The sequence below is a fragment of the Protopterus annectens genome, chromosome 3.part1, assembly GCF_019279795.1.
Source record: "Protopterus annectens isolate FY-2018-M chromosome 3.part1, PAN1.0, whole genome shotgun sequence".
NCBI lineage: Eukaryota > Metazoa > Chordata > Ceratodontiformes > Protopteridae > Protopterus > Protopterus annectens.
The window spans coordinates 1,237,020,796-1,237,039,721 of NC_056732.1; the positions used below are offsets into that span (position 1 = coordinate 1,237,020,796).

Consider the following 18,926-nt stretch of genomic DNA (forward strand, 5'->3'; position numbering starts at 1 on the left):
GTACTCAAAATTCGGTAGAGGTGTGGCATAGACGACTGAGATGCCTTTTGGGCAGTCGAGCTACTGATTTATCAGTAATGATGGTTACTTTAGCTAGGGAACAAAACAGGATTGATGAATTGAGGATTCGAATATCAGCTGGTTGTCCACCATCGCCTAAGAAATGGCGATTAGTGCAGAGACAAAGGCAGTTTGAGTTTTTGTTGGAACATAAGGACAACTATTCTGTATTGGAATTCCTTAAAGCTATCGCTGTACTACTAAAAATATGAAGTTGGTATATTACATCCATGTGATGCGGTATCGTTATTTTCAACACTGTCCCGTTGCAATTGGGAGTATTTGGGCACTGTTATGTTGGAATTGTTTTGTGGAAAATGTGTGTTCACTAGACAGCACAGTATTGTTATTTATCACAGAGTTGTTATTTTGCACGCTGATGTGTGGACTTTAACGGGATTACGGTTGTATTCTACACATATTCATTTATGTCACTGGCTGGAAGTGGTGCGTCACATCACATCAATTGTTTATTTTCGGTGTTTTGTGCTTCGATTTAATCAAGTTTCAGTCTTTCAGTTTCTATATTGTGAGGTTTGCGCTTTTGCACTTTTCGTTTAACACTGTTTCGGTGTTTTAGTCTCGGTTTTCTGGTCTTCAGTGTTGTGCTGACTCGATCTACTGAAGTAGATCCATATATATATATATATATATATATATATATATATATTTTTTTTTTTATACAATAATGTTATTGAACTGTGTAACCTGAAAACCTGATGAGTTTGATACAAATTAAGAATCTTTTGAATATACAGAATGTCAGCAGCAATTCAGGCAGCAGTTTGGGGCTTCCTTTAACACAACCCACCCAAGCATCGAGAACTGGTGATGGTAATGAAGAAGGCAGTGGAAACGATGGTGTAAAAAGCTCTTTTCTTTCTTGGAGAAATAACAGTTATAATTTTAATGCAGTGAGTATGGAGCCCGTTGAGAGGGTGCAAACCCTCTCTTTCTCAGAAAAACTGAGTGCTTTTGAAAAAACTATGCTATCGTTCAAGAAACTACAGTTGGAGAATGGATACCTGCAGAGGAATTTGGAACTTGAGCAGGTTCCACGTGGTTTACGTCTGTGGCGTTACCCAAATGGAGTAGAGGGGAATCCTGACTTCATAAAGGAGCTACATGTGGTGTTTGATAAAGCGGGCTTTGATATTCTCAAGTTAGTGATAAAATATAACAACTAAAAAATGGAAGCTATGACTGCGGAATTGGACATTCAAAATGCAATGATTCAGTTGGACTTATTGTTCGAACAGTACAGAACGAATTATGATAATTCGTTCATGCACATAGAAAATGTGTGGAATAATTTCACTCATAAAATGAATAAAATAAAGAGACACTACTTAAGATGCAAAAGGGAGGGCATATCCAGTATTAGTAAATTGCCATAGCAACGCAGACGTCCCTTCCAATTAGAATGAACTTAGAGACAACGAGATGAGGTCAGCGGCAACGCTATCAAGTACTCGCCCCTTTAGACCAAGGAACAAGGCGCTCGGAGAGGCTGAAGAACAGGGGGCCTTGTTTAAACAATCAAACTTACAATTATGGGGAAAACAACATCAACAGGGATTATGCAGTACAGGGAGCAAGACCAAAAAACTTATATCATGCTCCCTATCAGCGGAAGAAATGATGGATGCTGCCATCAACCTCATAAATGGGAACAAAAGTAATGAATCATCTGTTGGTGACTGTTTTAGTACAAATGCATTGGACACATGTTTAAACAGTTTTTAATTGAAAGTAGTGAGCCTACACAGTCTGTAACAGTTTTTGGTGAGGTTGTTGATATGCATTCAAGTGGAAATAACATTCATTGCATTGATATGGACGCTGACATGGGTGTATCAAAGAATGCGTGTAGAAATGACATGTTTGTGAATGAAGTTTTGTTTTTATATAATTTAAATACTGACAGCAATCACCGGGAAGTTGAAGCAAACTGTCATGGATGTTTAATGTTAGATGCTAGTGAGATTTTAGATTTTTATGCAATGGATAAAAGTGTTTCTCTTAATGATATGCTGCAAAATAATGAACAAAATATTGAAGTTAACAATGAATGTGTGTTTATGGGGGGCATGCCACATGGCACAAACAAAATGGAAAACTTGCCAAAAATTATTGTCAATGCAACAGGGGATTTTAAGATTTCTAATTACTCATATAAAGATATTCAGACAACCCATGCAAATTTGTTAGCAAAGGGCTTCACTTATGTTCTGAGTAGAAAGGTTGATATCCTAATAAACCTGAAACTTTTCACAAGGAAATTGAATTTAAAAGCATGGTTTGGAGATAGTAACTGTAACAGTAACCAAATGAACACAAGATTATGTAAACCAAGTACTTTTAATCCACCTATGTGTAATTTGGTTGTTTCCTTTGAAAATGTATGTGAATTAGGCATAAGGGAAGTGTATAAATGGCTTTGTGAAGTTCAAGGTGATAATTTAACAGAAAATGAAAAAATGTTATTGTTTGACATTTCGAGAGACAGAAAATATGTATAATGAAGCCAGATAAAGGCAGTGGAGTGGTGGTAATGGACAAAAGGGATTATTTAAATTGTATGTCAACCCTTTTGATGGATGACACCTACCGTGAAATATCTTTGAATGAGATTAATATTTTGTATAAAAAGTTGGATCTGGAATTAGAAGACATGTTATTGCAAGGACAAATAGATATAGATGCTTACAATTTTATGAGAAACAAACTTCCAGTGGTAGCAAACATCTTTGGTTTGCCAAAAAATCATAAAGGGTTAGAAAATCCAAAGTTTAGACTTATTGTAGATGCAAAAAGAAGCAAAACTTGTTTTGTAGGTAAATTTTTGGATTTTCACTTAGAGAGAGGTTTGCAACACTTTAAACACATATGCAAAGATTATTGGCAGTTCTTGGTGAATTTAAATAAATTTCAGTATATGGAAAATATGTTTTTGGTGACTTTTTTTGCAACTTATTCTCAGTAATACCTCATGAAGAGTGCTTAGCATAGTTTGAAACCCAATTACAAATAACAGACACATATGATCAAGATGAAATGAATGTATTTGTGGCCCTAATTGAGATGGTACTGAAACGCAATTTCATTAGGTTTGAGGGCCAGTATTTTTGTCAGAGCACCGGTGTGGCTATGGGGGCAGCTTATGCCCCCATATTTGCAAATTATGTTATGTCATACTGGGATGACCGTTTTATTTTTAAATCTTTGTACATGAGTTACATCAAAAATAACACTAGAGTTTTGGATGATATGTTTTTGATTTGGATTGGGACAAGAGACTCTCTAATGCAGTTTTTGGATTACATTAATGACATTTTGAGTTGTTTTAAATTCACCCATGAATATAGTCAAACACAAATAATGTATTTGGATGTGGAATTAAAAATAAACGAAGAGAAAAAAAACGTTGGTTTCAAGAATATACAGAAAACCCACTTTTTCAAATTCATATTTGGAGTTTAATAGTTGGCACCCTGATTTTCAAAAGTAATCTATAGTAAAAGGGCAGTTAGTTCGTGCTGCAAAAATGACTTCCCTGGATAATAAATGTATGGAAGAGGTGAATTTCATATTAGATATGTTTAAGAAGAGAAATCCAACGGAATGTTAACTGCTATTAGGGAAGAGGTTATTAATAAATTGAAGAATGGCTTTTGTTTACCTATATTAAATTCCTTAGATACAACAGCTGTGGTAGAAGTAAAAAAGTCTGATATAGAGAATAATGTGTATGCACATTTGAGTTTTATTACTACCTAGAATAAGGATGCCCACAAGGGTATGTCAAATAATACAAAAAACTGGGAATTATTGTCAGTGGACAAAAATATGTCAAAATATTTTATACAAAAAACAAAGTTTGTTGTCAAGAGAGACAGATGTTTCAAGGACATTTTGGAACAAGGGAGCAGGTTAAGTAACTGTGGTGTGGTTGAAAAGGCTGGGAACTTTAAATGTGGGAGGAGTTCCCAGTGCTCCCATATACTTATTACGGATGATATTTTTAAACTAAATGGTAAGAAAATATTCATAAGAGGTCATTATAATTGTTAAATCAAGAATGTAGTTTATATTGCAAAATGTTCCCTGTGTCCAGTATTCTACATAGGAAAAACTTGTAGACGGTTTAGGAACAGGATTTATGAGCTTCTATTAGACATAAGGCATGGTAAGAATACAAATACTTTGAGTAGGCATCTTATGGAAAATGTAGGCCATTCATTTAAGTTTTTAATAATACAACAAATTAAAGTGGATCAACAGGGGGGGACACTAAATGAGTTTTTAGATGTTTGTGAATTAAAATGGCAACTGACTCTGGATGCCACTAGGTTTCCAGGTATAAATGAAATGGTGAATTTGAATTGTTTTTTAAAAATGAATCACATTTTGGGTTAACATTATTATTCAACAAGGTTACACAGTTCAATAACATTATTGTATAATATATATATATATATATATATATATATATATATATATATATATAGTATGAGTACAAGGGTATGTTTCTTTTAATTGTTAACAATGTAAATTTTAAATAATGCAATTAACAGGTATTAATTGGTTTATTGTTAGATGTATATGAATGCTGGGGAATCTTGATGGTATTGTTCTGAAGAAGTCCCTACGAGAGGGATGAAAGCGCTTAACTACTGTGGTTTTATTCAATAAAGGAGTGTTTTCTACAGAGGACTTTGCTGTTCTTCCTCCCTTTGGTTACATGATTTGTGGATATTTTCAGTTGATTCTGAGTTGTAGACTGCCAGCCTGAATTTCCTCAACTTTAAATCTTCTGGGATGCTTTTTTGAATTGCCAATTTTCTTTGTTGTATGGTCCTTATGGAAGGAAGTATCGGGAAATATCGATTTTACTGTTGTGCAGATTTCGCTGTACTGGACCTTTTTCATGACTTTGGACCACTTTGCTTGGATTGTCTTGGGATGCTTTATAGCACTGGATTTGTTACCTGGGAATGGTTGGTCAGCTCTGTGATACAGAGGAAGGGAACAATGACTGCAGCAAAAGCATCCTAGGTTTGGTTAGCAAGTTCTGCACTTGAGGAGATATCTTGGTGTTGGATAAAAAAGACAGCAGTTTTTTACCGGCTATCCTGTCCTGAGGGGGCTAGAGGAGTCATAAGCAGGGAAGGCAACCCTGGTAGTAATACCAAGCTATACATCCCGTGCTTGCAAAATACCAGGAGACAGGTGTTCAAGGCCATAATGGCTTTACATGATTGCATGTCAGGCAATGGGTAGGGCATATAAATAAAACAATCCCTATGACCATGAGTATGATTCATCACTGGGATGTGTCTGCCTCCTCTCAGGAAGCAGGAGGGTTTTAGATTAGGTCCAGAGAGTCAGGAGTGACCGTCTCTCACTCCCTCTCATTTCCTTTCTGTCTTCTTTTTTTGACATTTTGTTGTCCACTAAGATTCAGATATTGAAGTTTGAGGTTTATTGCCATATTCTTGACCACTTTCTTAGAGTTCCATTTATTGTCATGGTTTTGATAGCAAGTTTTGTCTTAAATTCACTGCACTGTTAAAGACAGCGATGCCAGAGACAACTCTTTTTGGTTGAAAACTCTAATTGTCAGTGCCCTTTTCCTGATTTGAGTTATGTAACATACATCTGGGCCAATACCTAGAGTACTTTTCAAAATTTAGTAGTATAAAATGTCTTCATTCCGCTTTATTTACCTAGTTTCTTCTCAATGATGTATGCAGTAAAAAGTTTTCATTTTTTATGCATGTGCTAAACTAACATCCAATCTTTACAGCTTTTTCGAAATGCATAGTATCACCAAGTTTAATTTGTATAGATTTTTAGTTTTATGTATGTCATGTATTACTTCTGTTACTATGAAATCACCTAGTTTTAATGTGTTATATTAACGTAGTAACCAATATTTTGTTAAATGCCTTTCAGGTCCTGTGCTGTGCACCTTCCAATGTTGCAGTTGATAACCTTGTAGAAAGACTGGCTACATTTAGAGTGAAGGTTCTACGTCTAGGTCATCCAGCACGTGTGCTGGAGTCTATACAGCGTCATTCCCTGGATGCAGTATTGGCACACAGTGATGATAAGCAGATCATTGAAGATATCCGTAAGGACATCGATCAAGCATTTGTAAGCATTGCCTTTAGAAGAGTCATTTCTTTTTCACATACCTCTCAGTCTCTTAACCAGAAATAATCAGGGGACAGAGGGCCAAACTCAGAGACAGATTTTAAATATTATGTTAGGAACTTAGAAAGTTACTAGAATATGACTTTTTGCATTAACAAACATTTTTTGAAGGATATGAAGTGTGAATCTCAAATGTTTATTATTATTTACTAACTGCAATCCTCAAAAACTTGCCAAAAAACACAGACTAAGAGGAACAGGCCAAAAATATGAGGCAAAATTCTGGACAGTTGAGAAGTATGCTTTGACATAACATGGACAGCATTAAAAAAACTTCCTCTGTCTTGCCAGTTTGAATATAGACAGAATGTGTTGTGTAGTAAATCATCATTTAAATTCAGGACACATGAGATGAGATTCAGAGAACCTTGTAGTCCGTTTGTAAGGAGTAGTTGTAGCTAAGGTGGTGCAAAGGGAGATGGTAATGAGTTAGGCAAGTGCTGGGCACTCAGCCTAAAGCAGTTTGCAACTCCTGCAAGCTGTTTATGTAGAAACCAAAGCAAAAGTTGAACAGTACTATGTCACATCTTGGGCTGACCAGTAACAGCATTGCATGCTAAGATATCTTTTACATACCATCACTTTTGTTCACAGGATATAGTGTAAACAGGATTGTTATTTTGCTACTGTAGCGATGTTGTGCAGTTACAGTCACTTTGAGCATTTATGCTGTATTCTCTATTTACATTTAATTTGAAGAAATTTAACTGGCTGTACACTGAGCTAGCCTAGTAGCCACTACCCATCCTGATGTTAGTACGCTGCCACTTTGGTAATGGTGACAGCTTACTGTAGTAGTCTGAACAGTGCTAAGTTGTTTTTAATTTTATTTATTTTTTTGTGTGTGTGTCTTACCTCAGTGTGCATGACTAGGTGATTATTTTTTCATGAAGGATATATTTGGAGGCAATTTTCTGATTTTTTTTTATATATTATTACCAAATTGCTTGTACTTTTTTACAGAAGTGCCTTGTGTTTCACTTATTTAGATATTTATTTTTGTGAATGTAAGTAAGCAGACATTCTTCTGTTAACCTTCAGAAGACCATAATTACAAGGAATCACAAAACTGCAGAATATACACGTGATTAGAGTAGCAGGTACCACTTCTGAAAACAAAACCGTTACCAGTGGTGCACCACGGGGCTCAGTTTTGGGCCCTCTCCTATTTAGCATGTATTTCTCAGACCTTCAGGCCAGCACTTGCATCCTGTGGTTAACTAAGTTTGGAGATGACTGTAAATTTGGTATTTTTGTTCGATCTTCAGATGGCTAACAATTTTTCCAACACAGCTTAGAACATGTTAACCATTGGTAGAAGGACAATAGTATTAAACGTACAAAAATGTAGCTTAGTTCATTTTGGTAAACAAAACAGTTTCATAAGAGATGACCCCTTGTCAGACACTGTTGTAAGGGATCTGGGTACTGTTGTTGATAATTCCTTACCATTTGTCCATCATGCTTCCACATTAGTTCAGAAAGCCTTTCATCAGGCTCATTTGATTTCCAAAGGTGTATCCACTAGATCCATAGAATTCTTAATTTCCCTTTACTCATGTCTTATCAGAACCAATATTGAATGTAATCTACATTCAGGTATGTATTTAGCTAAACATGTCACACAAATTGAGATACCTCAGACATTCATAACTAAAAAGTTCAGTGGACTCAAACGTCGTACTTATCAGAATAGACTGGCAGCCCTTTCTCTGTACTCAGTCTCTTGCCCACTCCTCCATGGAGATCTTTGTCTTGCCTTTTGTGCCATGGAAGATCCAACCCTATTTGACTCCTGTTCCATTGCAGAACTAATGGTATATCAAATACTGTGTTAAAGGAACTAAACCTTCATCAACAAATATATAAGACAAGTTGGCACACTTAATTCATATCCTGTTATATCCCTCACCTGCAGGACAAACTTCCACAATATGTCAAGGAGAGTTGCACCCTTGCTACCTTCAAAGTATACCTAGAAAATTGTATGGGCAACTTTAAAGTCTCTCCCTGTCTATCCTTTCTTGCCCTCCTTGAGGTTGGAGGGAAATTTTGAATATGGTTATTGGCTAGGCTAGAAATGGCCTGCCAACCGATTGCCTAGTACTTTCATATGAACCTACTAACTGTTTTATCTTATTTTTTTTTCTTTTTTCAAAAGGTGAAATAGGGCCATACTCTGAATGCTGAATTAGAATGAATGTTTGACTAGTAGAGTGCTGCCCAGTGCCGTACTTGGTCTGCTGGGAGGGAGAAACAAACCGTAGCAGCAGAAAGAAAAGCACAGATTGGAAGACCGACCACACTGAATCATGCTAGCAACTTTTAATGATTTCAGGGGTGAAAAGTTATGATCCATGTTACTACCGCCATCTATTGTTCAGTCAGAACAATGAAGGCCAAGTCGTTACATTTTCTTTCCTTTACACGACTAATTCAACTTTGCAAGTTATGATTTAGATTTCTTTGTTAATCACATTGTTGATTTAGAATGTGTGTCCCTTCCTGCATTGTGTGAATTGCATTATTTTATCATGCTTCCTCGGGTAATGAATATGCAGATTAACTTGAATTAAATGAGGTTTTTGACTGTGATGAGGAATGGATGCCTCTCTAAAAATTCCAATCATTATCTCAGACCTCTCAACCTCTTGTTGCAAGAAATCTGTACAAAGATTGAAATATTGGGAGACAAAGACCCCAAAATAGTGACAGATTTTAAATGTTGCTCTTATAAACTTAAAAAGTTTGCTAGAATAACAGGATTTATGTTAGCATGCATTTTCTGAAGGATATGAAGTCTGAAACTTAAATGTATGTCATTATTTCTGATATCAGTCCTCAGAGATTTGCCAGAAAACCACAAATTTTATGAGGAATGGACCAAAAATATAAGGCAAAAATGTGTAGATTCTGTGAAAATCTGGACATTTGAGAGGTATGCTTTATCTTCTTATTTAAAAAGAGAGAACCCCACACAATTGTCTTTATGCAGGAGGCTGTTTGGTATGACATTGAGGTAAAGTACCTGTTGGGAAGTGGCATCAGGTGCCAGACTTTCTCATAAACAGATACATTTCAGTATATTATGAGAGATCTTACTTCTCATCCTGTATTGACAGCAGTAAACAAGTTACCTTTACCATTGATTCATATTGCAATAAATCTGGGAAGGTCAGTGTAACAGTAAATGATAATGAATAACAGCAAATCATTAGGTTTTCTTTTATACACATCCTGTTTCCTTTTTTTTTTTTACTTTCCATTTCCTTTTACTGGCCAGAATTTCATTATTTGTGCTATTTTTTTCCTACAGGGACCAAGCACATCTCAGACCTACCTTGAAAGATACAGAGATAGGTATGCAAGAAACTTGTGTATACCAAGTATTGTTATAGTCCTGCTTCATCTCTTAATTTGAAGTACAGCAGGATGTGTTTTAGAGAAGGTTGCCTGAATCACAAATCGTAATATTTGGGTTTACTGAACTTTTCTGTTTGTTTTCTTTCCAGTTTTTTTTTTTTTGTTGTTATATATTTTTCCTGTTTAATGTATTTATTTATTTTTGCCCATTTGTTGACTGGGTAAGCCCAGTGAACACAAATGTCCCTTTTCTGGGATGACTAAGAAGCACCAGCTGGTTAATAGACTTACTCAGAATCTCACAAGGCAAATGAAGGTGGAACGAATCTAACCCTGGGCACGGAAGGCAGCTCATTAACATTTCAGAGCTTTAGCCCTATATGGTAAATTTACAAAAAAGCAATATCAGTTGGACTTTGTCATTAGTTCATTGCGCTAACCATGCCTTCTCCATCCTAGGCCCCAAATTCTGGGAATCCCTCCCTACTATTCTTAAAGACCTCATAGCATACCCATCATTTCATGCTCACCTTAAATATCATCTCAAGTCCGAGTCAGTTTACAAATTCTTTCCCTCTGGACACGTTACCCAATCCCCCACTTTCCCTTCACCAGTTAGGCACCTTTGTCTTTCTCGCATCCTTTCCCTACATTACTGTGTGCCATTTCTTCCACATTGTTTATATTGTATATAGTTAATTTCTGTGTACCCTTACTTTTGATAATCTTTTACACTTTGTGTTTTATCCCTTCACTATTTAACTCTTTTCTTCTTCCCTCCTTACTCTAACCGTCCCTTCCTATTATCCTCTGTACTGTCTACTTTATTATTATTATTATTACTACTGTTAATACTGTTATTGATTCACTGCTATCTTCACATAACATTTTGTTTGTATTCATAATACTTCATGTTAACTTGCTTGTCCATGGTCATTTATATTTGTCCAGGCTGAAACTGAAATAGGTCCATTTGGATCAGTACTCTATCCAGGTTACCAAACTGAATAAATTAAATAAATAAAAATTAAATTGTTTGTTATCAGTGCATCTTGCAGATTAACAAAGTCAGTTGGTAGATTCTTTGTGCAGGAAAAATAACTTTCGGTGTTATTCACAAACATGGTGTGCAATTACATAGGGCTCATAAAACCAGAGCCTTTCAAGTAGCACCCCCCTAAAAATTTTAATTGGGCATCATTTTGATTAATGTAATTTTGCTTAGTTAAGATGTGAAGCATTTGCATTCCCTGATAAAATTATAGGGCTGATTAGGAAGATATATGAAGGATCAGAAGTGAAAATGAAAGTGGGTGGGGTCCTCTTTAGTAATCTCTGCTTGAGCAGAGGATCCAAGCAAGGGTGTGCTCTCTCCCCTTTCTTATTTGCATTATATTTAGAACCATTGGCAAAGAAAATAAGGGATTCAGAAATTCAAAGATGTAATTGTTATGGTAGTCAAGAAAAGCTGGCTGTATTTGTAGATGACATTATTTTATACCTGACAAAACCAGAAAGAGACATTACAGAGTTGTGGAATGTATTGAAACAGTTTCAAATGTTTTCAGGATGCAAACATAATGATGTAAAAACAAAAGCAATAATGGTAAATGATGTGCCCACATACAAACTGGTTCAGTAATATCCATATTTATGGGGACATGATAAAAATGAAGTATTTAGGAGTATGGACTAAAACTAATACTGTGTGGCAGCTTAGGATATGTGGGAAGAGACTAAACAAAAGAGTACAAAAACTGAGAAAATGGAAGCTCTGTTGTATGGATACTGATAGTAAGATGCAATCCCTTAAAATGTTTTTAGTCCCTTTAGTCTTATCCACTGGTCAGGCATATTTTTAGCAACCAGAGGAGAAAAGTTGTGAATAGCAACTGCAGAGCTGAAGTATTTTATCTAGGAAGGGAAGATAGCAAGAGTCAAGTGGGATACGCTTATTCTTCCAGCAGAACAAGGCAGATTGAGATTACACTAGTTGAAGGGATATTTCAGAGCAACACAGTTAAGGCTCCTATATGTAACGCAAACAGAAAACTATAATTAAAAGTGAAAAGAGGTGATGATGAAACATGGGGGAAGCTCTAACAAAACGAGACTGGGATTTTGGATGCAGACCTTTAAGGAGAACAACAGTAATCATACAGAATATTATATTCATAAACTAGCAGAAGATCTTGTAATAACTAAGCTGGAATTAAGAGATATAGACAATAGGCAAGAGGGGGCGGGAATGTATTGGAGAAAAATGACAAAGGAACCAAGATACTGGGAGGGAATAAATAGAGAGGGAAAGGTAATAGAATGGGAAGATACCAGGAACTTATTTGGACTGCAGGCTAAAGATTGCCTTCCATATCAAGAATTGATATCAGAGTATAGGCAAACAGAAAGAAATACGCGGTCCTAAATGAAAGACCAGAACTGGTAGAGGTTTTAGTAGAATCTAGAACAGACGTTGCTATTAAGAAAGAAATAATTATTAGAGCATATAAAATATTGTATGATAACTATAAGAATATATCAGAGGAGGTTAGGAAGGACCGGGAAGAGAGATTAGATAAGCAATTCATAAATAAAAAATGGGGGAATATATGTATGTCTCCCAAATATGCAGCACAATCTAGAAGATTTCGGATCTTTGCTTGGAAGTGCTTACATAGGTATTTTTATACCCCAAGCAGACTTCAACAATTTTTTTTCCTCAGGTAGACAGCAAATGTTGGAGGTGTGATGGGGCAGAAAGAGGTAACTGGGAACGTATTTTCTGGGAGTGTAATGAGTTGGTAGACTAAAGATTCCCTGCAGACTGCTGTGTCGGGGATGCTGGGTGAGCAAGTTGCAGTGACTAAGGAAATTATATTTTTGATCTATGATACAAACTCAGAATTACCTAGACATAGTAAGGCCTTGTTGAATCTAATTTTGATGGGTGCCAAAAAAAAGCAATTACTAGAAAATGGAAATCAAAGTCTAAACCAACTTTGCTAGAAGTAGTGAAGATAGTAACAGAGTTAAAACAACCGGAACTGGGATTTTTAGAAAAGGGTAGGAGCGAATTACATAAGAAAAAATGGGAAATGTGGGATCAATATATGGAGAAGAGGAACAATGTTTAAAAGAAGGCAAAATTTAAATGAGCTATGTAATGGTTGACTAAAAATGACTGGATATGCTAAAAGTGATGTATAATGTTTGCAGCTACAGTTGTGTTGGCACGGTTTGGAATGTATAATTTTTGCAACTGAGATTGTGTCGCTATGGTTTATTGTCATTTACACAAATTTAATATGACCTACGTCATACATGATAATTTCATAAAGATGGTTCTTGTTTAAAAAAAAAAAAAAGATGTGAATAATGGAAACCAAAACAGCTAACATTACAAGAATTACCATAAAACTTTTGCAAAACATTAGAAAATTATCATTTTTGCCAGTAACCCTGCACCTCTCAGTATGAGGGTTGTGCCCTACATCCCAGTCTACATATATATATATATATATATATATATATATATATATATATATATATATATATATGTGTGTGTGTGTGTGTGTGTGTGTGTGTGTATGTATGTATGTATGTATATGCTGACTCTGAAGTTATATAAACTCAGATAAAAGGGAGAAGGTATAAAAGAAACATGAACATCTTATCTCTCTTCTCCAGCTCCTGCAATCCAAACCTAAAAGTACAGAATCAGCAGGAAATATGAGATTACATGTGCAGACTTACAGCATCTAAATCCAAATTCAAACTCTAGATCACCTGGCTGAACTGACATGTTCTTCAGCATAACCACTGCAACAGTTTTTATAGCAATGTAAATGGCTAGAATACTTCAAAAAACAAAATCAGACCCTTCACACTGTGCATCGCAACCAGAGGACTGTGTAGGTTTGAAGGTAATTACTAGGCATGAGGTTAAGGACACCACTGGGGAGCCTACTTCTGGTTAGTAATTGTCCAAGAGCAATATCTGACTATGTGACTCGCTAAGAGTCACACGGTAGGCAAACGGAGGCAGAGGGAATTAAACTATGGACTATAGGAAGCAGTTCATTAACAGTTCATAACCTTAATACCCTGTTTTAACTGTTAGATTGTAAAGATACATGGAGCAACATACAGCCTCCACAGGTACATTAATTAAGATAAGATTTGAACCCTAAATGGTAGAGATGTCAGACAGAAACCTTAACCACTGATCTGCCATAATGTCCTGTAGGCTTGCACAGTACTACATGTACACTGTAGCAGCCCACAAGAAAGTGTCATTGGGAACCCCCCTACAGTAGGATGCAACACAGAACCAGATACTTTTGTAGTAATGATATACAAGTAGCTATTATGTTCTGCAGGCAAGAGTTATAACCCATATATATTTGTAATTCCCTCTTTCTCATGGCTTTGGGGCATCATCACCATAGGAAACAACGTGTCATTTTCTGTAGTACAGCAGTACCAGTATTTGAGACATAGTTATATCATAATGTAATATTATATAGTGTAATATAATATAGTATAGTATAGTATAATATACTTAACTGTACACTATAAGCTGACATGCTGTAGACCAGTTTTGGAGATTGCTGTGGTGATCATTGGCTGTCCACATTCCACTTGACACCTGCCTGTTGTCAAGTACAATCTCCCTGTTGGTCTGCAGTCAGAAGCTGGATTACACTGCAGCAGACACACCTTGTTCAGTGTGCAGACATACTAGATCTTTATGAGAAAGACATCCAACAGAGGAAAGAACCATGGCAGTTTGGTGTTACCAGGAAAAAATGGCATCATGATGCACATTATGTGCCTTGTAGCTACATCGCCATACGTCAGGTGTGCTGCTGAAATGTGGTGGAAGAGTTGCAGTGAAACTCAAAGGGCATCCTTCGGCAACCACATGTCTGCTAACCACATCCTTATTATCTAGATATTACAGGTGTTTTTGACTGAGGGGGAGGAAGGAAGATAAGGCAGGCAGTTATTATCAGTGCCATAAATGGGCACAAGGACACTATCCCTTTCTCGATTCCATCTGCACTGGAATACATGAATAGAAAACCCTTGCACTTGGCGGTAGAGACGTTGGACTTTGCAAACTGTATGCAGTGTTACTTATGTCTAGGTAGTACAGTAAATTCCGATCTGCATTCCTATATTATTATATCTGTGCTACAGTAGATGACAGTTTGTCCCTTTTTTCCCCATTGTGTAACATGCAGGTCATTTCCATCATGTGCCTTGCACCATTGCCTCCAGCCTGACAGATGTAGATCGCATTCTGTTCTTGGTTTACGTCTATATGTCATACTCGTATATCTTGTATAGATTTTGCCAGATTATCACTAATTTCAGTGTCCTTTTTGAATATCACTAATGACAGTTCTGTATGTGAAACTTACAGCGCGTAATGCGTGTACCTTCATGTAGACAAATGTTTAGCAATCTACCTTTTTAGTTTATGAATGGAAGCTATAGCCACACGTTTTCAAGACCTCATACAGATTTGTAGTCTTCCAGAAGTGAATTGATTATCACACATCATAGATGCTTTTCTTTGCTATGGACTCAAGCTTTCATATTTATGTATTCTGCCCAGTTCTGATGAATGCTTTGTTTTGACTCACAGTCATGGTTTTCAGCTAATTAACCTTGTCACCCTTCACTATGGTGGTTGCTTTTACTCATGTTCTTACTGACAACAACAAGGTAGAATATTACATCCTAACCTCTTCTTCTTCTTCTTTCGGCTTTTCTCGGTTAGGGGTCACCATAGTAGAACATCTGTCTGCTCATGATTGGCAGTGGAGTTTTACGGTGTCGAGTTTTCAGCCCGGCGCCCAACCTTCAACAGAAGGCACACACATGCATGCACTCACACCTAGGGACAATTTAGAGTGTCCAATCCACCTACAGCATGTCTTTGGGATGTGGGAGGAAACCGGAGCACCCGGAGGAAACCAACATGACCACAGGGAGGACATGCAGACTCCACACAGACAACACCCCAGCCAAGGAGCAAACTGGAGAACCTCTTGCTGTGAGGTGACAATGCTAACTGCTGCTCCACCATGGCCGCCCAATATTACATCCTAACCTCAAGACTCTGAATCTTTCATCTGGGAGAATGCAGTTATAATTCCTTACATTGATTCTTTCTCTATCCATGTCTTAAACATCTTAAAGGAACCCAGAAGACCAAACACAAGAATATTTTTATACGTAAGTGGAGCAGGTTTGTGTGCTGAACTGCAAAAGAAAGTTCTGACCCTCCAAGCTGTATAATCCTAAGACTTCAGGATTACTTAAACTAATTATTCTTCTCAAACTTGACATATTCATTCATCATTGTGCATGTTTCTACAGATGCTTTTCATTTATATCACTGTTACAGTAGTCTTTATTTCTGAAACTTCACAGCTAAGTGTATTTGATATCCAGCCTCAGCATCCTTTCCTGTTGGTGTAGTGTGCACCTAGCTCCTGGTACATTTGTACATTGCAGTATAAAGCAGACATCTACTTATGCTGTCTTAAGAAGTTTCTTGCTGCAGTTCATTCCAGACACATAGCTCGTATTGCATTGAGAACAGTGTGTGCCTGTGTGATTGGCCAGCTTTGGATCTCAGGAGACAGATTGGTACCCCACTGGGGAACACATTCTTTTTTCTTGGCTTATTAGCTTTTGGCACTTCTTGTTTATTGACTTCATTTCTAGATACCCTTATGTCTTGAGTCCAAAAGGAGCAGCTGTAGTAGACAGATCCCACATAAAGATTATCACATTCAATGTGTTTTCTGCTTGAGTTTGGACCACATTATCCAGAACTATGATGTCTGCTAGGGACTCATCCCCTAAAAGCCTTCAGAGTAAGTTAGATACCCTGCATGACTACCTTGAATGTATGAAGCTTGATGCCTTAGCATGCTCTGCTCTGGCATCTGCTGGGATATATTATTTTATTTTATTTTATTTATCATTTGTTGACTGGGTTAGCCCCACTACGCTAGTAACCTCTTTTCAGGGGAGACTCAATGTGGTATTTATACTATGAGGGGAAATTTGGCCAGGGCATCGGAGAATTTCTCCTACTCTTTTTGATGGGTGCCATAGGATCTTGGTTTAAAATGTTATCCAAAGAATGACATACTCAGGAGTGCAGCATCCCCACCCCCATGATTCACTGACGTTTCTGCAATCAATCTACCTGATGTGGGACTGGAAACCGTAGCCTTCTGTACCAAAGGCGAAAGAGTTGCCTGTTGCGCCTTCGACCTTCCACTGAAAAAGAAATGAAAGGAGTAAGTGGATGGGGCAGTAACTGATGATGATGTTGATGATGACCACTCAACTCCCATGATTGGTTCAAGGATATTTGTTCCAATGAGGCACTTCTGCAACCCCCAGACTGAACACCTGCTTTTCCTCATGCCAGTGGCAATGCCTATTTGGAGGCTGCCATGCCTGCAGATCCTGACTTCTCTATTCAGATTGGCACACAGTAGGCTTCTTCATGGAAGCCCAACCCCAGGTGCTTGAGAAGGAAGAGGCTTGCATTGTTGTTTTGGAGGGGATGTGCCACCCCTTGGGTTTTAGTTAAAAAGGAGATTTAACGTTTTGATGTGGAAGCCACTGTTTCACATGCAGAGGAAAGAGCTTCCAGAATGAATATCCCATTGAAAAAGTCCCAGAAAACTAATCACATTTATGTCTTTTGCAGACAGACTGACAGACACCCATCTTGCAGGCACCTTGCTGGTTTTCCAATGTTTCCCAGTTTCTTCTTTAACAGTGGTTTTGTGTGGCTGAAGGTATTCTGAAAGCTTTGCAGGCTTTTCAACCAGATGCTGAGCCTTTAGTGTCTGGTGTTCCTTCCTCCCACAGGAAGAGGGCTCAGTCTGCTATTCAGATGGAGAATTCTATAGAAAGTAGGGAAATAGGTGGGGAAAATTAGATTCTTCTTCTCAGATGTTTTCCTCCCTTAAAGTTGATGCAAACACTGAGGGTCCATCTCATCACTTTTTCAAATAGGAAAGTAGAAAGGCCTCTGAGGCACAGAAGAAGTATTTTCACCTGTTGTGTCTATAGGCCTCCAAAACCATGGCAGTTCCTCCAGTAATAGGAGCTCTGGAGGATGTATTTTTGACAGCTTATCAGGAACTAGACTGACACCTCCCCACCCCTAAGAAAACTGGCAGGTTCTGTAAGGTGCAAGAGTCGTACAGATTTTTATGTAGGAACCAAGTGGCAGATCCAGCAGTGGTATCAATAGATCCATATAAGGAATACAAATTGGTTCCTTCTGCTAGTGTACAGACCAGTGACAAAGAGAGTAGGACTCCAGAAATATTTGAGAAGAAAGTGTACACATTTTTGCCCTGGCCTTCAGAGCTGTTCATTACCAGATGCATATGACCAAGCTTCAGGTAGCTTAGATCACCTAGGAAAGAAAACAGGGAGATGTGTGATGCTGACTTTATGGTAAAACTATTAGAGCTCACCCAGGTGGCTAGTCAGATAACAAAACACTCCATTAGGTGTGGATATGAAGTATTGTTGCAGCACCCAGAGCAGGAGCAACAGTCTCTATGACCAGGAAGCATGCTTGGCTGAGGATACAACCCATGCCAGAAATGTCAATATGTAGCTGATTGATGCCCCTCTTGATAATAACCTGCTCTTGGGAGGCTGACATCAGAAGTATTCAAACAAAATATGGGAAAATGGTAAAATAATACAAGGAATGAAACATGCACTGTCAGGAATTACCCTTTCAAACCAGACCTCTTGTATCATAGGCAAGGAAGGGGTAATCCAGCCAAAGGTAAAAAAAAAAAAAAAAAAAGACCAGTTCAAGAAAAGATGGAAGGTGAACAGAAAAGAAAATTAGGGGACCCCGAGTTCAGCCCTGTAAAAGGTAGCAGCCATGACTGCATAGGAAGCACCCCCTTAGCAACCCCCACAGCCCACCCTACCATCCCTCATGCCAGAATAACACGCAACACCACTCTCTGCTTCTTAGTCTGGGAGTCCATAACAAAGGACAAATAAGATGTTCTTCGTGTTTCACTGTTGCAGTCCTCACATATGGGTTATCCGGCTCCCGGTACTCCTCAGTCGGCCCGAATACCAGAGTCCTTGGTATATGACGTCAGCTGCCGCCGGTTGTAAAACTGATGTCAGTACGTCAAGTATAAAGGGAGGCAGCAGACGCCATTTCCCCAGTCTTTCTTGCTGCGGAGCCTGAAGCAGATGCAATT

General features: G+C 37.7%; 1 protein-coding gene across 1 annotated transcript in view; it reads left to right on the plus strand.

Annotated features, from left to right (window-relative positions):
* IGHMBP2 (immunoglobulin mu DNA binding protein 2) overlaps positions 1-18,926 on the plus strand; it is a 751,785-nt gene that overhangs the window by 211,090 nt on the left and 521,769 nt on the right. The window contains exon 7 of the mRNA XM_044067302.1: positions 6,019-6,219. Coding sequence (XP_043923237.1) covers positions 6,019-6,219 — 201 coding nt within the window. The remainder of the gene's footprint in view (positions 1-6,018; positions 6,220-18,926) is intronic.